The sequence below is a fragment of the Uloborus diversus genome, chromosome 2 (genome assembly GCF_026930045.1).
Source record: "Uloborus diversus isolate 005 chromosome 2, Udiv.v.3.1, whole genome shotgun sequence".
NCBI lineage: Eukaryota > Metazoa > Arthropoda > Arachnida > Araneae > Uloboridae > Uloborus > Uloborus diversus.
The window spans coordinates 93,236,379-93,256,224 of NC_072732.1; the positions used below are offsets into that span (position 1 = coordinate 93,236,379).

A 19,846-nucleotide genomic window follows, 5' to 3' on the forward strand; every position below is an offset into this window, starting at 1 on the left:
GACCCAAATCTATTTCATTAATGGGTCCCTGGGACCCAGGTTACGGATAGTTGAGCGCGAACACTGCTGTTTGATGATAGTTTGATAGTTGAAATTTTAACCCTAATTCCAGAGGATTAATCCTAAACTCCAGAAGATAGCGTTCAATGTTGACCACATTTTCATTTCTTCATCCCGCTGAAATGAGTCTTATCAGTAAAACAGTTAAATTACCGGATCCAGTTGAGCTATGTCACAATGAAGCCTTTCCCTACATGTTAAACATTACCAAAACATAGTATCAAATTATCATACCATGGCGCGAGTTGCATTGTTGATAACATTAGGAGTTACTCGATCATTGGCTATTATGTATATGAGGATATTTTGTACCAAAATTAGAAATAATAAAGTCCACCTCAGTGTGATACTATTAGCACTCTTTGGATTACAATTGTTAAATTTAACTTTGATTAAAAAAAATGGTTCAATATCTATTAATTATCTAACTTACCATCCATTGAAACTTCTAATTTCTTGATTCGTACTGGAATTCTTACTTGCTGCTTTGTGAGAGGGCAGCTAATATCTATATGTAGGGGTGTGAACTCTCCTCTCCAAAAACTACCTCCGTCATACAATTCTACAGGAAAACTAATGGAAGCAGGATAAGTTGAACTCAGTAAAGGAGACTTGATTCTTAAGATTGTCTGATCGCTTGGAATAGCCTACAATACAATAATGCACATTTCATTCTTAACAAACACAATAAAAATTACAACAAAATGTATACTTAACATTAAATAAATCTAGGAGTATTTTCCTCAATGCTAATAATTTTATTGCATGAAATTTTATTTAATAATAATACAAAGTTCTCGTTTTTTTCTTTTAATTTTTTATTTAATTCAGAAAACTACAGATTGCAGTTAATGCAAAATTTAAAGCAAATCAATAGCAAGTGTTTAGAACTTAATTTGCAACAAACATAAGGGACCATGGGTGCAAGTTTGGTGATGTGTTCAAGACGGAAAATATTTTCAGTTCCCCCCCCCCCCCTCCAAGCATGTATGCTTAAAGAAATTTATGTGTATAAATGTTGGAGATTTTAAATATGCCAGTTTTGGAATCTGTTTCATTTGAATTTTAAGCTTTTGATTCTTCTAACAACATGAACTTGGTTTAAATTGTAATGTTTAAGAGTTTTGATATCGTGATTCCAAAAAACCTAAAAACCGCCAATAACGGGGAGTCTGCGAGTCCTCTCCAAGAAATTTTTTTTAATTGAAGTCCAAAAAATGCAATGGTAGGCCATTTTGGTAAAGTTCCGGGAAAGGCGGGGGGGGGGGGGGGGATAGGGACTCTTGCATCAATTTTTTCAAGGAAAGGTGGGGGAAGGGTATGCAAGACTAATTATAATAAACTGGCGCCATTCCCCCACACAGTCTTCACTTGAAAAAGAATTCTTTTATAAGATAAGAGGTGGTGAAATTAGCCATAAAAAAACCACTTCAGTGAAGTAGATACATTTTTTAAATGAGGTAGTTTCCAATATTCATTAATTAAAATAGCAATAGGGGAACTGAATCCTCACCCCAGGGAAGGCCCCGAATCACATCCCTCTTAAGGCACTCAAAAATATTCGAAAGTGGAGTTTTAAATATTTCAGCTCCAAAAATTTTCGGAAGAGAACTCCTGAACCCATTTTTCTGAATTCACCACAAATATCCTAAATTTGAGTATTAAGAGGCTTTAGTTTCTAAATTTTTTTTTCTAGGAACAGTACCCCTCTTACCTATAAACATGACTTATGACCACCTAAAAATTTTAACACTTTAATTTCGGAAACTTTTTGAAAGAAGCTTCCTCTCCCTTCCCCCTTAAGTCATCCAAAGATAGTGCAAAACAGAGCTTTTAAAATTTCAGAAACGTAAATATTTCGAGCTGCGCGGCAAAATACCCGCTCCCCCTCTCTTTGTGGTTATTAAAGGCAGTGTAAACTTTTGTTTAAGATTTATTATTCTACTGTAAGAGCAACTCCCCTCCTCACATCGCCAAAGATAACCCAAAGTTTTAAGACTTCAATTTCAAAAATGTTCCGAGAAAGACCCCCCGAATTCCCTAACTCTTAATTCACTGAAAAAACGCCAAAATAGTCTTTCAATACTTCAGCATGGAGAAATTTTCGGGGGGGGGGGAGCTTTCCCCCCTCCTAACCCCTTCCCTAAGTTCACGAAATTTAACTTAAACTTGTGGTTCTCCCCCCCCCCTTTTCATCATCGAAGTTTTTAGAATTAAAGTTCTAAAATTTATTGACAGAAAGTCTTTGAAGATTATCTTAAGCTGAGTTCTGAATGCTTCAGCTTTGAATTTTTTTCAGGGAAGGGGGACCCCGAACCCCAAGTTTTAAGAGTGTCCCATTTTATGAAAAAAACTTCCTTTACCCAATAGATGGCGCAAAATGTTGCACCCTGGTTGTGACGAAAGCATCATGCTCGTTGTACGTTTTAGCCGCAAACTAGTTTTACAACTGACAGGATTTACGCGACATCCAGAAAAGGGGACAAACCGGAATTTGTGTGGAGGAGATATTGTTCTTCAGAGGAGTCAGTGAGGAATGTCTTTCATTGTTCGAAACACACCCCTCAAGTGCCTTCAGGCATTGACAGCGCGAAGGAATCGGAAAAGCAAACAAAACCGCTGCAGAGAAATGAGATGAGAGCATTTTTGCTTCGATTTGAAGTTTAGATCAGAAATGATTTCGTTATACCAAGGGTTCATCTTTTTAACCGCGGAAACTTCGGTAAATTTATCGCAACATATTTTAGAAATGTCTTCTTTTTGGCTATTAAATCTACTAATAAAAGTTGTCAATCTAATGTAGTTTTTTTTTTTTTTTTAAATATTAATCTTTAGAAGCTTTGTTTCCTTCATGCTGCATTTATAGAAATTGCTAAATAGTAATAGAAAAGACTGGAAAGTTTGTTAAATCAGACTTGGACAGTTTAAAAGAAAATTGTCTTTGAAAGGTCACATTTTTTTAATCTTTACGAGGAATTTTACCTTTTGTTCATGACAAAGGTCCACAAAAATTACCATGGAATTACAGAGAAAACTTGGTGGTACGAATCTTTTAAAATTTTGAAGAAGAAAACATAGTTTTTTACGGCATTTAACAGGGCCCAGTCGTGCAAAGAGGGGGAGGAACAGCTCCCTCCCCCCCCCCCCCGAGATCGATCTTAGTTTTCGCCTAACTTGGAAATAGTCGGGGGGGCTACGGGGGAAGAAACTGCAAATTGTGATAAAATTATGAAACTCGGCATGCTTGTAAACATTGTATAAACAAAAATTTTACAAAGGGGAGGCATTCCAAAATCCCCCCCTGGCGGCCATTTTTGGTCCAGAACCAAAAACGGCGATTCTTTTTAAATTTTCGTTATTATAATTTTTTTAATCATTGGTTGTGTCATTCCATGGATGTTTATTACATTTTTTATTATTTAAAACTCCAAAAAAAATCTAATTTCAGAAATAACTTCACAAAAAATGGTTTTTTAAAAATAAAATCAATATTTTTAAATTATGAGTTCTCTGAAGTGAATTTTTCCCCCATAACAGAATTACAGGTTTCAGAATTTGAAGATACATTACATTTGTGTTATATCAAAGTAGGATTCCAGTTATCCAAACTCTAATTGCCCGAACTGTCCAATTATCTGGTCATGATGCCCTTCGTTTTAAATGACTGAGCACGCATAATTGAAACTATTTGAGAAGGGTATAATAGAATAAGGACTTGAAGAAAAAAGAGAGAAAAAAAATTAATTTTCAGACAACATAATTCTAATAGAAAGAAATTTTAAAGTTAATTTTAAATTTCTGTTTATTATTATTATCACTATTGTTGCTGTTTTTAATTCTCCGTCACCCAATTGATCATCAGTAAGCTTCTTCTCATTTTATAATTAAAAAAAAACATATATATACATAAACAAATTCAAGTTTTGGAGCACCGTATCAAAGCTGGTGCTTTTAAAATTAAAGTTTATTAGATCATAGATTTCAACTAACTTGAGTATCTTTACTGAAACTTTGAAGGAGTTGATTTTGTGTGTGTGTTATATACAAATATACGTGTACAGTACAATATACAAATTTTGTATTAACTTATCCAATTATTTAAGAACATTTTTAAACACCCTTTAAACTGTTCCAGACCATTTCTTAACAATATATTACCGTTTCTTGCATAAACAGCTGAATTTTTATCGTATTTTTAAAAAAACAGCAGTATTCAAACGATGCACAATATCAATTATCAATGGGAGAGAGAGACATGAAAAAAAAAAAGTACGGTACATATACAGTATGCAGTAATAATAAAGCACTACACTGTAATAGTACTATACAGTATTGCTGTGCTATCTTCGATCAGTGGCGGATTTACATTCTTTTCAAGGGGGTGGCGGTTGAAAAAACGTGAAAGCCATATTCCTCCCCTCAACCCACTATGTAGGGGGGAGGGAATCAATTGCCCCCTTTTAGCCTGTATTTTAAATTTTAATCACCCCCTATCGCCCCTCACAAACTTATCGCCCTTCCTTTTGGGGGCTATCACCCCCAGGGTTAGAAACCACTGTTCTAAATCATAAGCAAAATGTATCATCATACCAGTATAGTGTAGTCCATGGAAGAAAAAGGTTGGAAGATACATATAGAAATATAAAAATTATTAATGTTCAAAAAAGAGGGGGAGGGGCGAGCTTCGGTTTCAAATTAAAAAGTGGGTAATGCTGTCCATCTTCGACTACACTGTCTCAACTTAATTTTAAAGCAAATTTGTGGAATGTACTTGATTGAAATTAATAGCGAAAGCTAGTAATTCCTTTAATTCTATATTATTGGTTTTCGAAAATGACAGTTACGGAGGGAGCGGTCGTCTCCACCACCCCCCTGGTAAATCCGCCACTGCCTTCGAACCATTTTTTAGAGTTTCAAGCGTTCAAGAATTCGTTATCTTGTTACAAATTTTCACTTTTTCCTTCTATCTTCACAAACATAGCATGAAACAGCGTGCTTTGGTGCAGAATATTTCATAACCTTTCATATTTAGAATTTAAAATATTAAAAGAAAATTGTGGAGTTGTTATTTATACACACTAACAAAGCGATGTTTTGACTAGCGCTGGGTGGGAACTAGAGCAGTTAGTGATGCTAAAAGGATGAAAGTATATTCACGAAACTAATATTTAGTAGTAAATAGCGAAGCCGTCATTTTGCGCCACGATTCCTTTCTAAAAGTTTTCGTGTTGTGGGTGAGAAATTAGCGTTAGCTCTAACACTCGTTACTCGAGAAAAACTCGCGTTATAGGCATTTGGCGTAAGTTGAATCGCTTTGGAGCGGAAGGCGACTGTATATGAGAGATATAAATGTTCAATTTTGAGTGGGGAAAATGTAAATTTATCATACATTTCACGACAGTATATTTTTGAGTATTATAGTTTAAAGTTGATTGTATTCAAAACGTTGATCAGAATAAAACATGCGTCTTGTTTTGCCACAATGACTTGAGCAGAAAACGGACAACCAAGTTAGAAAAGTTACTTATTGGATTTAGTTCAAGCACTTCTCTGCTTCCCAAACGTGATGAAATTTTAACTAAATACTGTTTTTTTTTTCCTTTTGTTTTAGCAAGATTAGTGAACTCCCCCCCCCCCCCCCCCTTCGATGATGAGTAGTCATTTGATTGTCATCATTTTTATTTGGAGGAGAATGGAATATATACTATGACTACGAGCATTCTTCGGAAGGGCTAGAGAGGTGAAAACCATGAAAATATGTAGCAAAAAGGGAGATCCAATGGGGTATTCCCCCAAAAATATTTTAAAAATCAATAAAACGATCTATCCTTCCTGGATTTCGTTTCAAAGTTTATTTCAGGTCCGTCATTTGGGAAATCAGGGTGAGGAGGGGCCATTGGAACCTCCTATATTTTAGAAATATTTTTTAAAAAAAATAGTCTTTTTGTTCGTATTTTTTGTTTGTTCCTTTAAATATTAGGCAAATGTTTGGATAGGTAGCCTCTCCCCCGGAATTTTTCCGGAATTGAAGTCTCCAAAACGTATTTTAATCAAGTTTTAGTGATTGGGGGGGGGGGAGAGAAATGATTGGGGGTAATATGAAGGAAACTTTGAAAATTTAAGTTTCAGAAATAGAATAGTAGATTATCTTAGATGGCAAGGCGAAACGATCGGAGACCCTCACCCGGAATTTTTTTTTTAATTTAAATCCTGAAAAGGAATGTTTGTACGGTCTTTAATCATGCAAAAGGAATAGAAGGCACTCCTGTGAAATTTTTCCGAAATTGAAAGCTTAAAAATCCATTTCTTTGCTATTTTTAGGGAATGGGATAGGGTTCTAGGAACTTCTCGAAATATTTCCAAAATTAAGTCCTGAAAACGCAATTACATGACATCTTTCAGGATGAGGGTTGGGGTTAAGAGACTGTCTCACAAAAAAATTCGATATTGAAGTTCCAAAAACGAACTTTCAGACAATTTTAGATAATGTTATAGGGAGGTTTTTTTCGACTCTTTCGCGGCAATTTGTAGGGATGCAAGTCCGTAAACCAAAATGTAATAATGCTGAGGGATCATCAGGCTCTTTAAATTCGCCACTATGCTCAAGTATTGATGCTTCTCTAAAATGATTTTTTTCCTCTACATATTTTAGTTTTTAAACTGTTTAATGATATGATTTTGAATGTGTTCTCTTATAAGAAATTCTTCGCAACTCCCTTGGAAGTCACAGCATGCTGGTTGGGAACCGCTGATCTGGAGCATTAGTAATTAACCAAGCTAGTCAATTAATGGTTAAAATATTTTTTTTCTCAATAAAAGTTGTACTATACACATTCATATCTTTAACATAAAAATGTTTGTAATTACTTTGGTATAAAGAAAAAACCTTTAAAACTAGCATTTAACTATGTCATTACTACAGGTAGATCGTGTTTGTCAATTACTGGCGTTGAAGGCATTTTAGATCAATGCATGTAATCGACCAACCTTCAATAACAAACAGCATAAATGGATAGTTATTAAATGCATTTTTTTTCCTTCACTGAGAATAAGCATTGATCAGCATATCTCAGTAAATGAACCTGTAAAATTAAATTTAACCTAGAAAAAGGTGATTCAACATTTTATCTGATAACAATTTGCACCAGTAAGAAAAGTGACTTCCTTGAAAACTTCTAGATGTCTCTGTAAGTATATCGTACGTAACCTTCATAATGGTCAAATCAAAACCTTTGTTACAAATTAGTTGAACTTACTGGCTGATGGTCAGTAACTCGCGGATCACACTATAATACTTCCTGTGCAATTTAAATTAACGCTTATCAATATAATGTTTACTTAATCTGTTACTTTTCCAAGTCTAAAACTTTAAAGTATAAAATTGAGATGAAGATTTACTTAATCCATTTGCACAAATTTGACATTTTTATGCTTGTATTTGCAATTTATTCCCAGAATTTTAAGCTTTGTCTTAAAATTTTGATACATTCAAATATAAAAACCATTAAACGTTACATAATATATGAAGTACCTACTTTCTAAAAAAGTTTCGTGTCTACAAGGTAATGATTTGAGCCTATATTACGCGTACGCACACAATATGTAAAAATCTTTACTTTTCAAGTTCAATTTTTTTTTTTGAAAGTTCATATATTATCATACATAATACTTTGCTCTTTGTTATAAAGGGCAAATATATGCACAAAGATGTCACACCTGCGCAAATGGATTGAGCAAGGTTTTTTTATTAAATAAGAACTATTTTCAGATCATCTTTGTCCTTCGTTAACATTAGAAAATATTAATTACTTCTTGAAAAATAGTTAAAACCGTTGTTGAAATAAAATATCACGAAATTTTAATGATCTCTGTTGCGTCAATTCAGAAAGATATTCATTGCGGATTAGGAAAAATTCTGTGGCGAGCACTCGTAGGCCAATCCTCCACTTCTTCTTCACCCACCTGTTTCTAACAACACGGAAAATACACACGGGGATGTCCTCCCTCCCCCCTTTCTCTTTCCTCGACTATAATCACTGCCGCCTCAAGCATAAGCTACAAGCACTGACATCCGATACCACTGGCCATCACTTCAGGCACACGCATGGAAAGCCTCACTTTTTCGCAAAAATCTAGTTCATCTGCAAAACTCACTGATGGCGATATTTGTCCGGCGGGATCTCCACGCGATCACGAACAATTGGTTTTAGAGAAAAAAAAATCTAGACTGATTTATGAAGAATATGAAGGAATGAAACTTGTAACAGAAAGTTTATGGTCCATATGGAATCATTTATTAGCATAAAAATGAGAAAAAAGCCGAACTATTAATAAAATAGACCTTAATTTCACGTTTCCTTACGAGTTTTTGACGCCATCTATTGGCACTTTAGGCAACTATAAGATTAGTGGACAGAATCGAGTAAGTTTCAGAACACGTGAGCATTGAAAATTTTTTTAATGATATTTACAAAATATTTCAATTGCAATGCGTCTACATTGTTTCTATGGTTCAGAGAAAAAAAATCTCGAATCTCTGTGTTTAGATGATTTTTCATGAATGTGTTCAAGAGAAATATTTCATATTTGACAAAAAGTACTTTTTAATATCATTTTGTGATAAATGTAGGTAACTCAGCAGCAATTTACTTCATGTACGTTGTTTTCTACACATTCATCTGATATAGTAAAAAGTTTCATTGCAATCCGGCGATTAGATTTTTTTTGTCGCTGTTCCCAAAGAGTCAAGTTTAGCATGTTTTTCTACCGGAACAGCCTTAAGATTACAAACACTTTCGGGAGAGGGGCCCAAATTCCCTTTCTATTAAGAAATTTAAGTATAGCCTCAAATAGTTTTGAATACATCAGCTACAAAACATTTTCAGGTTAGAATACCAAAACCATCTCTCACCAATTCACCAAAGATTGCCTAAATTAGTGTTTTTAAAAAACTCCATTTTCCGATTTTTTTTAAAAACCTCCCACTCCCTACTTTTACATCATTAAAGACAACCTAAACATTTTTGACTTATAAATTTTTAAGAGTTTGCAGAGGAAAAATCCCGAACCACTCCTAGTTTCAAAAATGACTTTCAACTCAGTTTTTCAATATTTCATTATAGAGCCCTTGAGTAGCCCCCACCCCCTCTCCCTCTTAGATTGTCCAAAATGCAAACGTTTTAGGACCTTAGTATCGTGGGTTAATTTGCGGACTAACCCTCTTTGCAAGAGCAGCGTTTTTTGGAAAATTCGTGCAGCCGTTATTTTTCTCGTTTCTTTTTTTTTCCTCTCTCTCTCTCCCCCCCCCCCCCATATTTCCATTCTAGCGAGTGTTAGATTGAAAGACATTGGAATTTAGTGATTCCTCAAGTCTTAGAATATTTTACCAGAAACATGTCAAAACTGCAGGAACAGTTGTCCATCAGTGTTTCAATTTAGCTTGAAATTTCCCCCCGATTCTTTCTAAAATTCCCATTTTCATTAAAACCTTTAAAGTCCCTGATAGTTCCCATTTTGCCTAGTATCTGGACGCCTTTGCTGTGGCGTAAACATTTCATCCTGTCAGCAATCACTCTCATTTGGTGATTCAGATTCAACTATAAGACATTTTTGCAAAAAAAAAAAAAAAACCAAAAGGATGATCAAAAATACAAAGAGAAAAGGCTACATTTTCAAATAGAGACGGTAAATTCGATAAATCAGGGAGAATAGTGAGCAACTCCGCGGTCTGCAATGCAGTGAGTTGAAAATAAGAGCAACCTAAAAAGTTAAACGGCGTGGGTCTATAGCTACTCCTCCAAAAGCACACGTTGCAAACAAAACAAGTCCATGTCGGAAAATCGAGAGAATGTCGATGTAAATTCGTGGTTATGAAACGGTACAGTAATATTAAAGCATATTTTTCAAACACTCAATTTTTCTTTTTTGAGTAAAAACTGAAGGAAAGTCTTTGAATTTCTTTCTGTTCCAACCTCTGTCTCGAAAATTTTGTCCAAGACGGAAATCCGTCCTGAAACGGAAGGTCTTGCACCCATCTAAGGGACTAAGGGCAACAGGAGAGGGAGGTATTTTGAATAACTTAGCATAATTTACAAGATTAGACAGTAGTAGAAGCACTAATCATATGCAAAGCATTACTCGTACAAAAACATTTCACAAGTAGTATGGGTGGAGTGTTTTTTCAGCCCAGCGTTCGAATTTGTCAATGGGAAATTTTCGTCAAATGCTAACTGTACTAATGCCATTTGTGGTTTTTCAATATGCCAGTGGTCTGTCCAGGATTTTTCACAGGGTCCGTTTTTTGTAAAAAAAAATCAATTAATTTTTGAAAAAATCAAATTTTGCAAAATTTTTTTTTAGAATTTTGAGATGGCACAAACTGTATCATTGACATTTAAAGTTGAGTGTTTTCCTTCTTTTCTGTGCAGAATATCATTCTTGAGTGTTTTTTGAGTATTGGAAGGGGGGGGGGGGGAGCAGCATCGCTCTCTGGGAGATGGGCACCCATCAAGTATTAATATTTATTTGCCATTCTACATTATGTTAAATTATACTAGAAATGTTACATATACAGTATTTTAAACTCTTGTAAGAAAGAAATTCAGGCAGGCATTCAGCATTTAACTTTTTGAACCAAGACATTGTTAAAGAGCACAGAATTTCGTTAAAAACTTGAACTCTGTGATTTTTCCAAAATATAGATATATATTATTTGTTTACCTCTTAACAAAGTGTACTAAACACCGAAAATTCGAAAAATCAGATTCCCATAGCGGATGCAAAGAGATCGCAATCCTCAAAGTGAAGGCATCAAAAGTATAAAAACGGCTTGTAAAATATATATTTTTAATAAAATTATTTTAGAATAGCATTTTAGAGTCCTATGATAAACATATCATTAATATCTGGACACAGTTGAAGCAAATATATATATATATATATAATAAAATAAAAAATAAACCATTGATTCAGCATTTTAGTTATTGACTCATAAAAGAAAATGGAATTTCGCTTTAAAAACTTGAAATAAGTGTTGTTGCAAAAATAGAGAGATTTTTCATTTATTTGCATCCTAATAAAGCGAAGTTAGCTTGAAAAAAGAATAAAATATAATTCTCATATTGGATGTAAAAAGATTGTGTTTTTCAAAATGTAGGCATTTAAAGAAAAAAACGGCAAATAAGAGTTTATTTAAAGTTAAATATCCTTTTTATAGCCCAGTCAATAAAGGTTTCGTGTCGCAACTAATTTAGGGGAAGCTGAATTTTAGCTGGATGTTAGTATGTAAGGTATTCTTTAAAAAAGTACAAAGTCCCGACCCCCACCACTTTTTCTTCCCCCCTCCCTCCTCCTCTCCGAAACACTGCAAGAACAGTACTATGATTGTACGCTTTTCGTGTCGCAACTAATTAAGAGAAAGCTGAATTTTGGCAGGATGTTAGTACGTAATGTATTCTTTAAAAAAGTACAAAGTCCTGACCCCCACCACTCTTTCTCCCTCGCACCCCCTCCGAAATACAGCAAGAGCAGTACTATGATTATGCGCTTTCCGTGTCGCAACTAATTGGGGAAAGCGGATGTTTTTCAAGATGTTAGTACAAAAAGTATACACTAAAATAAGACAAAATCCCGACCCGCACCCCTCTCCCTCCCCCCCAGAAACATTGCAAGAGCAGTACTATGATTATACGCTTTTCCTGTCCCAACTAAATACGGGAAAGCTGATTTTTTTTCTCAAGATGTTGATATACTTACACTAAAAAAAACAGTCCCTACTGTCTGACCACGGATTGTATGGAAAGACAAACATCCGTTTTACAGCCGGAAATGGATGAATCTATTATTTTTTAGCGATGCCAGCTTTTGCAGAAGCAGAGTCTAATTCAAATGAGAGAAATAACAGCATCAAATTTTTACTTTCCCCCTCATTCAGATAGATTCATCTTATCTGGACGTTTGAAAATTCCATACAATCCGTGGTTGGACAGAACCGCTATTGCTCCCCCCCCCCCCCCCCCCCCGCCCTGTCCGAAACATTGCAATAGCAGTATTATGATTATACGCTTACAGCTCGGAAACTAATGATGATACCGGAGTATTCCTTTTTTTATTTTACTCCTTAAAATATTATAAACCAGCGGTGCCCAACCTACTTCCCACGGGTCACATTCGGCCCATGAAACTGATCAGTGTGAACCGTTGTTTTGCGAAATGTTCAACTCGAGAACTAAGTAGCAACTGGTTTCTGAAAAACAGGTTGCATTAAAAAAAAAAGGCATCAATTTATTATAACTACAATTTTTCTTTTATAAGGAGTCATTTAACAGTTTGTTGACTTGGTCTGAAATATTGTTACAATGCATTGCACTACAGTGTCCACACATAGACGCACAATCGAACCCAGTTTTACGACAGCTACAGTTTGCAACACAGTGTTTTACAGTTGCAAGATAGTAGGAGAATTTCGCTTGGAGCAAAGAGGTAATTGTCATGATCTTAGGAATCAGTCTGTTGCTTGAAATATATTTCCAAACCCATTCTTCTGCTTCATATTATTATCTATAAATTTTGTTCAAACATTCCTTTCCAAGATGTAATGATAAAAAGTTATTAATATGTTGAAGTTACTTTTTGGTTTTTGTTGTGAGATTACTGCATATGATTAAGTTGGTAAAATGGTAAAACTGAGCTATCTACAGAAAAAGTGTATGTTTCATAATTTGTGTATAACAGTGGCACCCAACAATGTTTTCAGAAACCAATTTCTAATGATTTGGCTAACAATTTGTAACATTGTCATTAATCGTGCTTTTCGAGTTGTAACATTTCACAAAACGGGCAACACGGATCAGTTTCGCGTGCCGGATACGGCACCTGGCCCTTAGGTTCGACACCACTGGTTTATAATATTGTTAGGAGTGAAATAAAAAAAGGAACACGCCGGTAACATCATAAATTTTCAAGCTATACTCGTACAATCATAGTACTGAACTGATCCGTGTGCAATGTTTTCGATGGAGGGGGGGGGGGGCAGCAAGAGGGGTTGGGGTCGGGACTGCGTAGGTTTTAGTGTGCACTTTATGTACTAACACCGTGCAAAAATCCAGCTTTCTCTTAACTGCGAAAAGAAAAGCGAATAATAATAGTACTGCTCTTGATGGTCTAAGTGTTTCGGAGAGGGCGGGGGAGGGGGGGGGGGATCAAGAGGGGTAGGGGTCGGGACTGTGTTTTTTCAGTGTTTTCTTTATTTACTAACGTCCTGCCAAAATTCAGCTTTCTCCTAATTAGTTGCGACACAAAAAGCGTATAATCATAGTACTGCTCTTGCAATGTTTCGGACGGGGGTGGGGGAGAAAGCAAGAGGGTTGGGGGCCGGGACTTTGTGGCTTTTTAGTGTGTACCTTATGTACAAACATCCTGCCGAAATTCAGCTGTCCCCCAATTAGTTGTGACACGAAGAACGTATAATCATAGTACTGATCTTGCAATGTTTCGGAGGAGGGTGGGGGAGAAAGCAAGAGGAGTGGGGGTCGGGACTTTGTATTTTTTTAGTGTATACTTTATTTGCTAACATCCTGCAAAAATTTAGCTTTCCCTAAATTAGTTGCGACAAAGCCAATTTTTTTACCTTCATTGACTGGGCTATTAGCATCGTTTTGCTGCGTTTTGATTTAAGATTTGCTCTTTCAATAAACATTTTGTGAAAAGATCTGTTTTGTTTATCAGAATTTTGTGAAGGGTCCGTTTTGGTTGATCGAGATTTTGTGAAAGGTCCATTTTGGTTGATTGGATTTTCGTGAAAGGTCTGTTAACTGACCCAAATTTCCTCTGGCCAGATCCCTGTACGCTGATAAATTTGGAACATCACTTTCAATCAAGTGAAACTTAAATGATTCTATAAAAAATAAAAAAGGCTTATTCATTGGCTAAAATTCATTCAACATAGTTATTTGTTCTCAAAAATTAATAATTTTTCACGCATTAATTGGCTAAAATTGCCCGATAGGATAACCAGCAGAGTGGCTGATAAATCAGTGCATCACTAAATTTTAACCCTTAAAAGTTAAGATTAAGGTCCTCTTTTCAAAGAATATCAATACCTGAAATTTATCTAAAAAAAAAAAAAAAATAAAAAAAAAAGAATATTAGAATACAAAGTTAAAAACCAGGACAAATTAGGACAAAATATTTTTTATCAGGACAATTACGAGTCTGTAATACCAATTCTCAAATCTAACAAACCAGCCAAAAATATGAACATTTACTGCTCAATCTCTTACAAGTATAATTAAAATATCATGACAAAATATTGATAACATATTACTATACCTATTCCAAGATAAAATTAGAATAATTTCTGAAAAACAGACAGGCTTGAACTTCAACAAAACAGGTTTTGCATACAGAACATAAACGCGCAGATGTGTGCATCACATGACTTCCTTTTACACCAATTTAATGTTATTTCCCTATTATTGGCAATTTTAATGTGATTCAATAGTTAACTCTCTAAATATCACCAACAGTGGCCAAATTGAAACCAGATTTAAAAAAAAAAAGGCAAATGTTTCGCCAAGATGGCCAGAAAACTTGGTAAACAAAGGACTGGCAACATATCGCCAAGCGTTCGCCAAATTATAACACCACTTGAGTTTGCATCGAAATTAACAATGATTTCCCCCCAAAAAAGGTGCAAAAGACCCCTTTAGAAACAACCGAATGCAGCCAAAATGGGATGTGCACAACTAAACCCCACTAGGAGTCTATTTACCAAATTTCAACTTTCTAGGACATACCGTTTTTGAGTTATGCAACATACATACACATCTACGTACATACACACAGATGTCACGAGAAAACACGTTATAATTAACTCAGGAATCGTCAAAATGGATATTTCAGGCATCTATACGCTCTTAGGTATAGATGTAAATAAGTCGACTCGAAAAAAAAACTCAACATTCCTTCAGGGGTGAGCAAAATGGAAATTAAGGTCGACTTTTGAGTGAAATTTTTTTCGTGAATACAATACGCACGCGATATATACAAAACGGGAATAAAAATATGCTTGACATGAATTTTCAGTAACTCAGGTCTGGATTACTCAAATTTCCAGAGATGTGAACAAAACATTTTTGATCCTTTTTTTCAGACATGATACCCAGATACGAAATGATCTATAATGACCTTGGCAACCTGCCCAATCTAATTTTAATATATACATATATAAACGTAAAGGATCCTATTTTTGCATCATCTTACAATCACCAACACAGTTCAATAGACACTTTTCGTTTTTGATAATATTGCTTTAGTCCATAGGCGGATTTAGAACTGAGTTCCTGGGGGGGGCAGCATTTTTTTTTTCTTTTTAGCAACATTTTTATTGCCTTCCACTCCTATGTTTTTGTCTGTTTCCTGTGATGCATAAGTCCATGCTTACTTTTTTGTGTGTCGTTTTCATTAAAGTGTCTTTTCATGCTGTCCTTTTTGAATTGACTTTAAGAGAGGGAGCTGGCATAAAGAGAGTGACGCAGGACTCCCTTTTAAGTGGGAAGTAGAATATCTTCAATTTTAGGGGGCCGGGGGTTTCTCCCTCAGAGGAAATTTCGTAAAATGGATATAAAATTTTGCATTTTGAAACCTTATAAAGGTTAATTGGATAGACATAGAAATTCATGACTAGATTATACAGTTGTACTGTATAGTTCAAACTTTGTAAGAAACAGCCATTTTAAGTTTGAAAGAGAAAATAAACTACATTTCTCATTACAACAACCTTATAAGTAATTATAAGTAATGCAGAAAACGAAAAGGAATAGAGGTAGTGTATCATTTTTTTCCCTGGATAAACAGATTAACAATATGCAGTAGAAGTAATTGGAGCCTACTTTGCTTAGGATTTTCAAAGATTTATCTAATTATTTTCAAGGACTCTAGAATAAATAAAATTATTTAACGCACTTCATTTGTACTTTCTAGTCTCTGGTATTTTAGTACTTGATTGTACATTTTTGCAGTCCTGTTCTAACTTTGGGAGAAATAGCTATTTTAACTTGAAAAGGAAACCATAGATTTCTCATGACAACAACTTTTGTTCAGTTAGTTACAAGTGGGGCAGAAAACGAAAAGAAATAGAAGTAGTGTATTTTTTTTCCGTGCTAAACAGATAGACAGTATGCAGAAGTAGTAAAAGATAAAAGCAATCAATACAAAAGAATTTCCAAAATACTGCATTCAGGATTGAATAAATAGCAAGATATGAAGCATGTGAGTCACAAAAATTTATTTCAAATAATATGTTACAAACGTGAAAACTATGATTTTTACATTTTTAATACAAGATGTGGCAAGGAGCTGAATTTGACATATGTTGGCATTCCTCCCACTCTACCATTTGTTAGAAATTTTAAAATTTAAGGTTTGTAGCCACACGTTTGCAAATATTCAAAGTTTTCAAGCACTTAAAAATGAAATTAGTTTTTTCAAGCAATTTCCATTTTTTAGGGAACGAATCATGAATTGTTTTTGGGAGTTATACGGACCCACTTCACAGCAGGGGCCGAAGCAAACAGCTTGTTTATCTTATAGGCAACTTCGACCCTGTTTGTAATTAATTCACTCTTACCTGTAAAGTTTTGCTTGATTTTTTTTTTTTTTTTTGTAATTTTTACGAAAATTCGTCAGTTTTTACGGTTAAAGGATTTTTACCATTTTACCAATCTTTGTTAGGTTTTTATAGACTTTGATAAAATTTCAGCAAATTTTTCCAAAACTTTTGATGACTGAATTATTTAGATTTCAACAATGACTGACTCACTTAGATGATTATGACTTACCTTAGTTTTTAAACAATATTTATAAAGTAAGTAAAATTGTACTCTCCCTCTAAGTAAAAATATTCATTTAATCAGAACACTCAGATAACTGAAATTTATTCAGTTTGCGATAGTATTTATTTTCTCTCTCTCTCTATCTCTCTTTTAAAAAAGAGAGAGAAAGAAAAAAACTTATGTTTTTTAGAATTTCTAAAAAGGCCAATTAATATACTAAGAACATAAATATTATGCACAAATAAATACTTGAAATGTGGACACAAATCATAACAAGTAGATCGTTCTGTTAGCCCGAATGGGGGAGGGGGGAATTTTTCCCTTTTGCTTTAGGTTCTAATTTGTTGAAATAATCGTCAATTATTATAAGTGTTGCAGCTTAATGTATAGCTCATTTAGCCTATATTTTCATTCATATACTTGCCCAAATGGTTTTCAGTCCAAAATAATGAATTTAGACACATTTTCAGCACCCCAGTGACAGCTGTACTATTTGTATTTGATGTTCGTTCTTTTTTTTTCTTTTTCTTTTCTCTTATCAGAAAAGGAAATTTGCTTTTCATTCATTTTCATTGAACTATTCAAAAAAGAAAAAGTCATGATTTTTTTGTTTTAAGATTTCGGAAGATGTGTGGTTACTAGTGATGTTTCGGATATCCGTATCCGTATCCGCGGATATCCGAGGGAAAATAAAGATCTGTATCCGTTACTTTTGGACGGATCTTAACGGATCTTTTTTATTCTAAAATTTTTTAAATATTTGAATAAAAGACTTACATTCCGTTTCAATTAGGTTGTATTCCCTATTTAAATTATAAGGTATCATTTCCGAGGCCAATTTGTACCCCCTTTGCAAAAAGGAAGGGGAAATAAGTTTTAAAAGTGTGTATCAGTGTGTCTTTTTGTGGCACCGTAGCTCCTAAACAGATGAACCGATTTTGATAGTTCATTTTTCGTTCAAAAGGCGACTTGATCGAAAGTGTTCTTAGCTTGGCCTCGTTTTTGTAGAACTTTAATTACCGGAGATATTAATTAAAAACCGATTTAAAGTTTTTCCAATTATGGTAGTAAAAATTTACCCGTACGTTAAAAATGAATAACGAACAACGAAATGAATAATTGAAAGAAGTTTTCTGCGTTTGATATTTATTTGGAACTTTCAACTTATATACAGTAGGAGCTATACTCTTGTTAAGTAAATTTTAAATGCAATTCTAAGCCTTTATACGCGTGTTTGGTAGCGATTTCATAGTCGGAAGATAAGGATAAAAAGCTCAATGATTTAAAATTTTTACCTGCTGTCAGCTCATATTTCTTAACAAATGTGTGTTCTGACCCACGAAATTCATCTTAATATGAGGTCGGCTCTCTGGCACACGTTTTTTTTTTTTTTTTTAAATTTTTAATTTAATATTAGTTTTTGTTATTGATTTGGGGTTTCTGTTATTCTTTATTTTTGCTTTTCTCGGCATCCTTTTAAAGAAAAGTGAGAATAAATTCTCTATTTACTGTTTGTAAAGGTGTTCCCGACTCTGTATTTCGTCGTTCGGAAAAGTTCGGTGGATTGGGTCAGCGCTGCATTTATGCTGAAATAAAATGGGAAAAATTATTTCTAGTCTGTCCAGTAGCAACTTTACACTCTTGCTCCTGTATCCTACATCTACCGAGTAAGCTAGAAATAATTTTTCACATTCCATCCAAGCATTAATGCAGCGCTGACCCATTCCTTCCAACTCTCCCTCAATTTTAACGAAGATTTCTTTAAAGGGAAATCATAGTCTTGATTATATCTTTGCCGTAGTTGACATTTTTTGAAAAACTGCCATTATTCTGACGGGAATACCTTCCGTAACAAATTTTACACTTGGATAGTTGAATTGAATAAAAAAAATTTTAAGATCCGTATCCGTATCCGTGGATTTTGACACAAATGATCCGGATCCGTATCCGCGGATCTACTTGTTTAACGATCCGGCACATCACTAGTGGCGTTGCTGGAGATTTCCAACCTATTCTCCAGACCTATAAACTGTAGAGGTGATGCTACCATATACCGTGCCCGAGTCGGGCTCTTTCTCATTTAGGGGCCTCATTGACTCAGGAGTCGCTCCTTTCTGCTTTAAACTCATGCTGGCTACATGAATGGGGCTTGAGTCTCCCAAGTGGCATTAAAAACAACAACAAACTGCGCCCTAAGCCATCTCGATTGATAATACATTTGCCTTAAAATATAAGTATAAAATTTTCAGAGCCAATTGTGTAAAATTTTGTTTTGAAAACATCCTTGTCTTTGTGTCTACTTCAATAACGATCTTTTTATCCTCAATATTATTTTACACATAATTTGCATTATATACAAAAACTACAATATTTGGAGATTTTTTTAATTTCATACAAACCCAATATTCGTTAGGCAAATTAATATGAACAATTTCATTTATAATACATTTATACGTGGTTATTTCAGTTTCATCTGCGGAAAGATCAAGTTTTATTTTTTTCAAACCGAATATTTTTTTAACTGCATAATTCCTGATGGACCTTTTCTTTGGTAAGTTTTTAGCAAAATATGTTGGCAGAATTGTCGGAATTGCCTCATCTTTCAAAAAAGGTTTTCCCCGAGGAATCAAAACTTCCTCATCATTTATAATATGCTTAAAATGCGTTTCAATAAAATGTTTTTCGAAATGCAGAGCACAAATTGAGCAATATTTATCAAAAACTTGATCTAACCTGGGAATTAACGAATTCCACTTTAGTTTTTCTTCACCTGCTGCAGCTTTAGAAAGCGTAACTTTTTCCTTGAATGTTTTGTATCCACTTTTGCACCCTGGTACGAAACGAGATGAAGCTTTATTTCTTCTAATGTTCAACTTTGATGCCTCCATTAAAAGCCTTAAACTCTGTTTCATGAAATATTCATGAAATAAAGGTAAAAAAGAGAAACGCGGAAG

At 34.5% G+C, this 19,846-nt stretch overlaps 1 protein-coding gene across 1 annotated transcript in view; it reads right to left on the minus strand.

The window, feature by feature from the left end:
- LOC129216429 (nuclear pore membrane glycoprotein 210-like) overlaps positions 1-19,846 on the minus strand; it is a 191,021-nt gene that overhangs the window by 11,245 nt on the left and 159,930 nt on the right. The window contains exon 41 of the mRNA XM_054850644.1: positions 494-707. Within this exon, the coding sequence (XP_054706619.1) occupies positions 494-707 (214 nt within the window). The remainder of the gene's footprint in view (positions 1-493; positions 708-19,846) is intronic.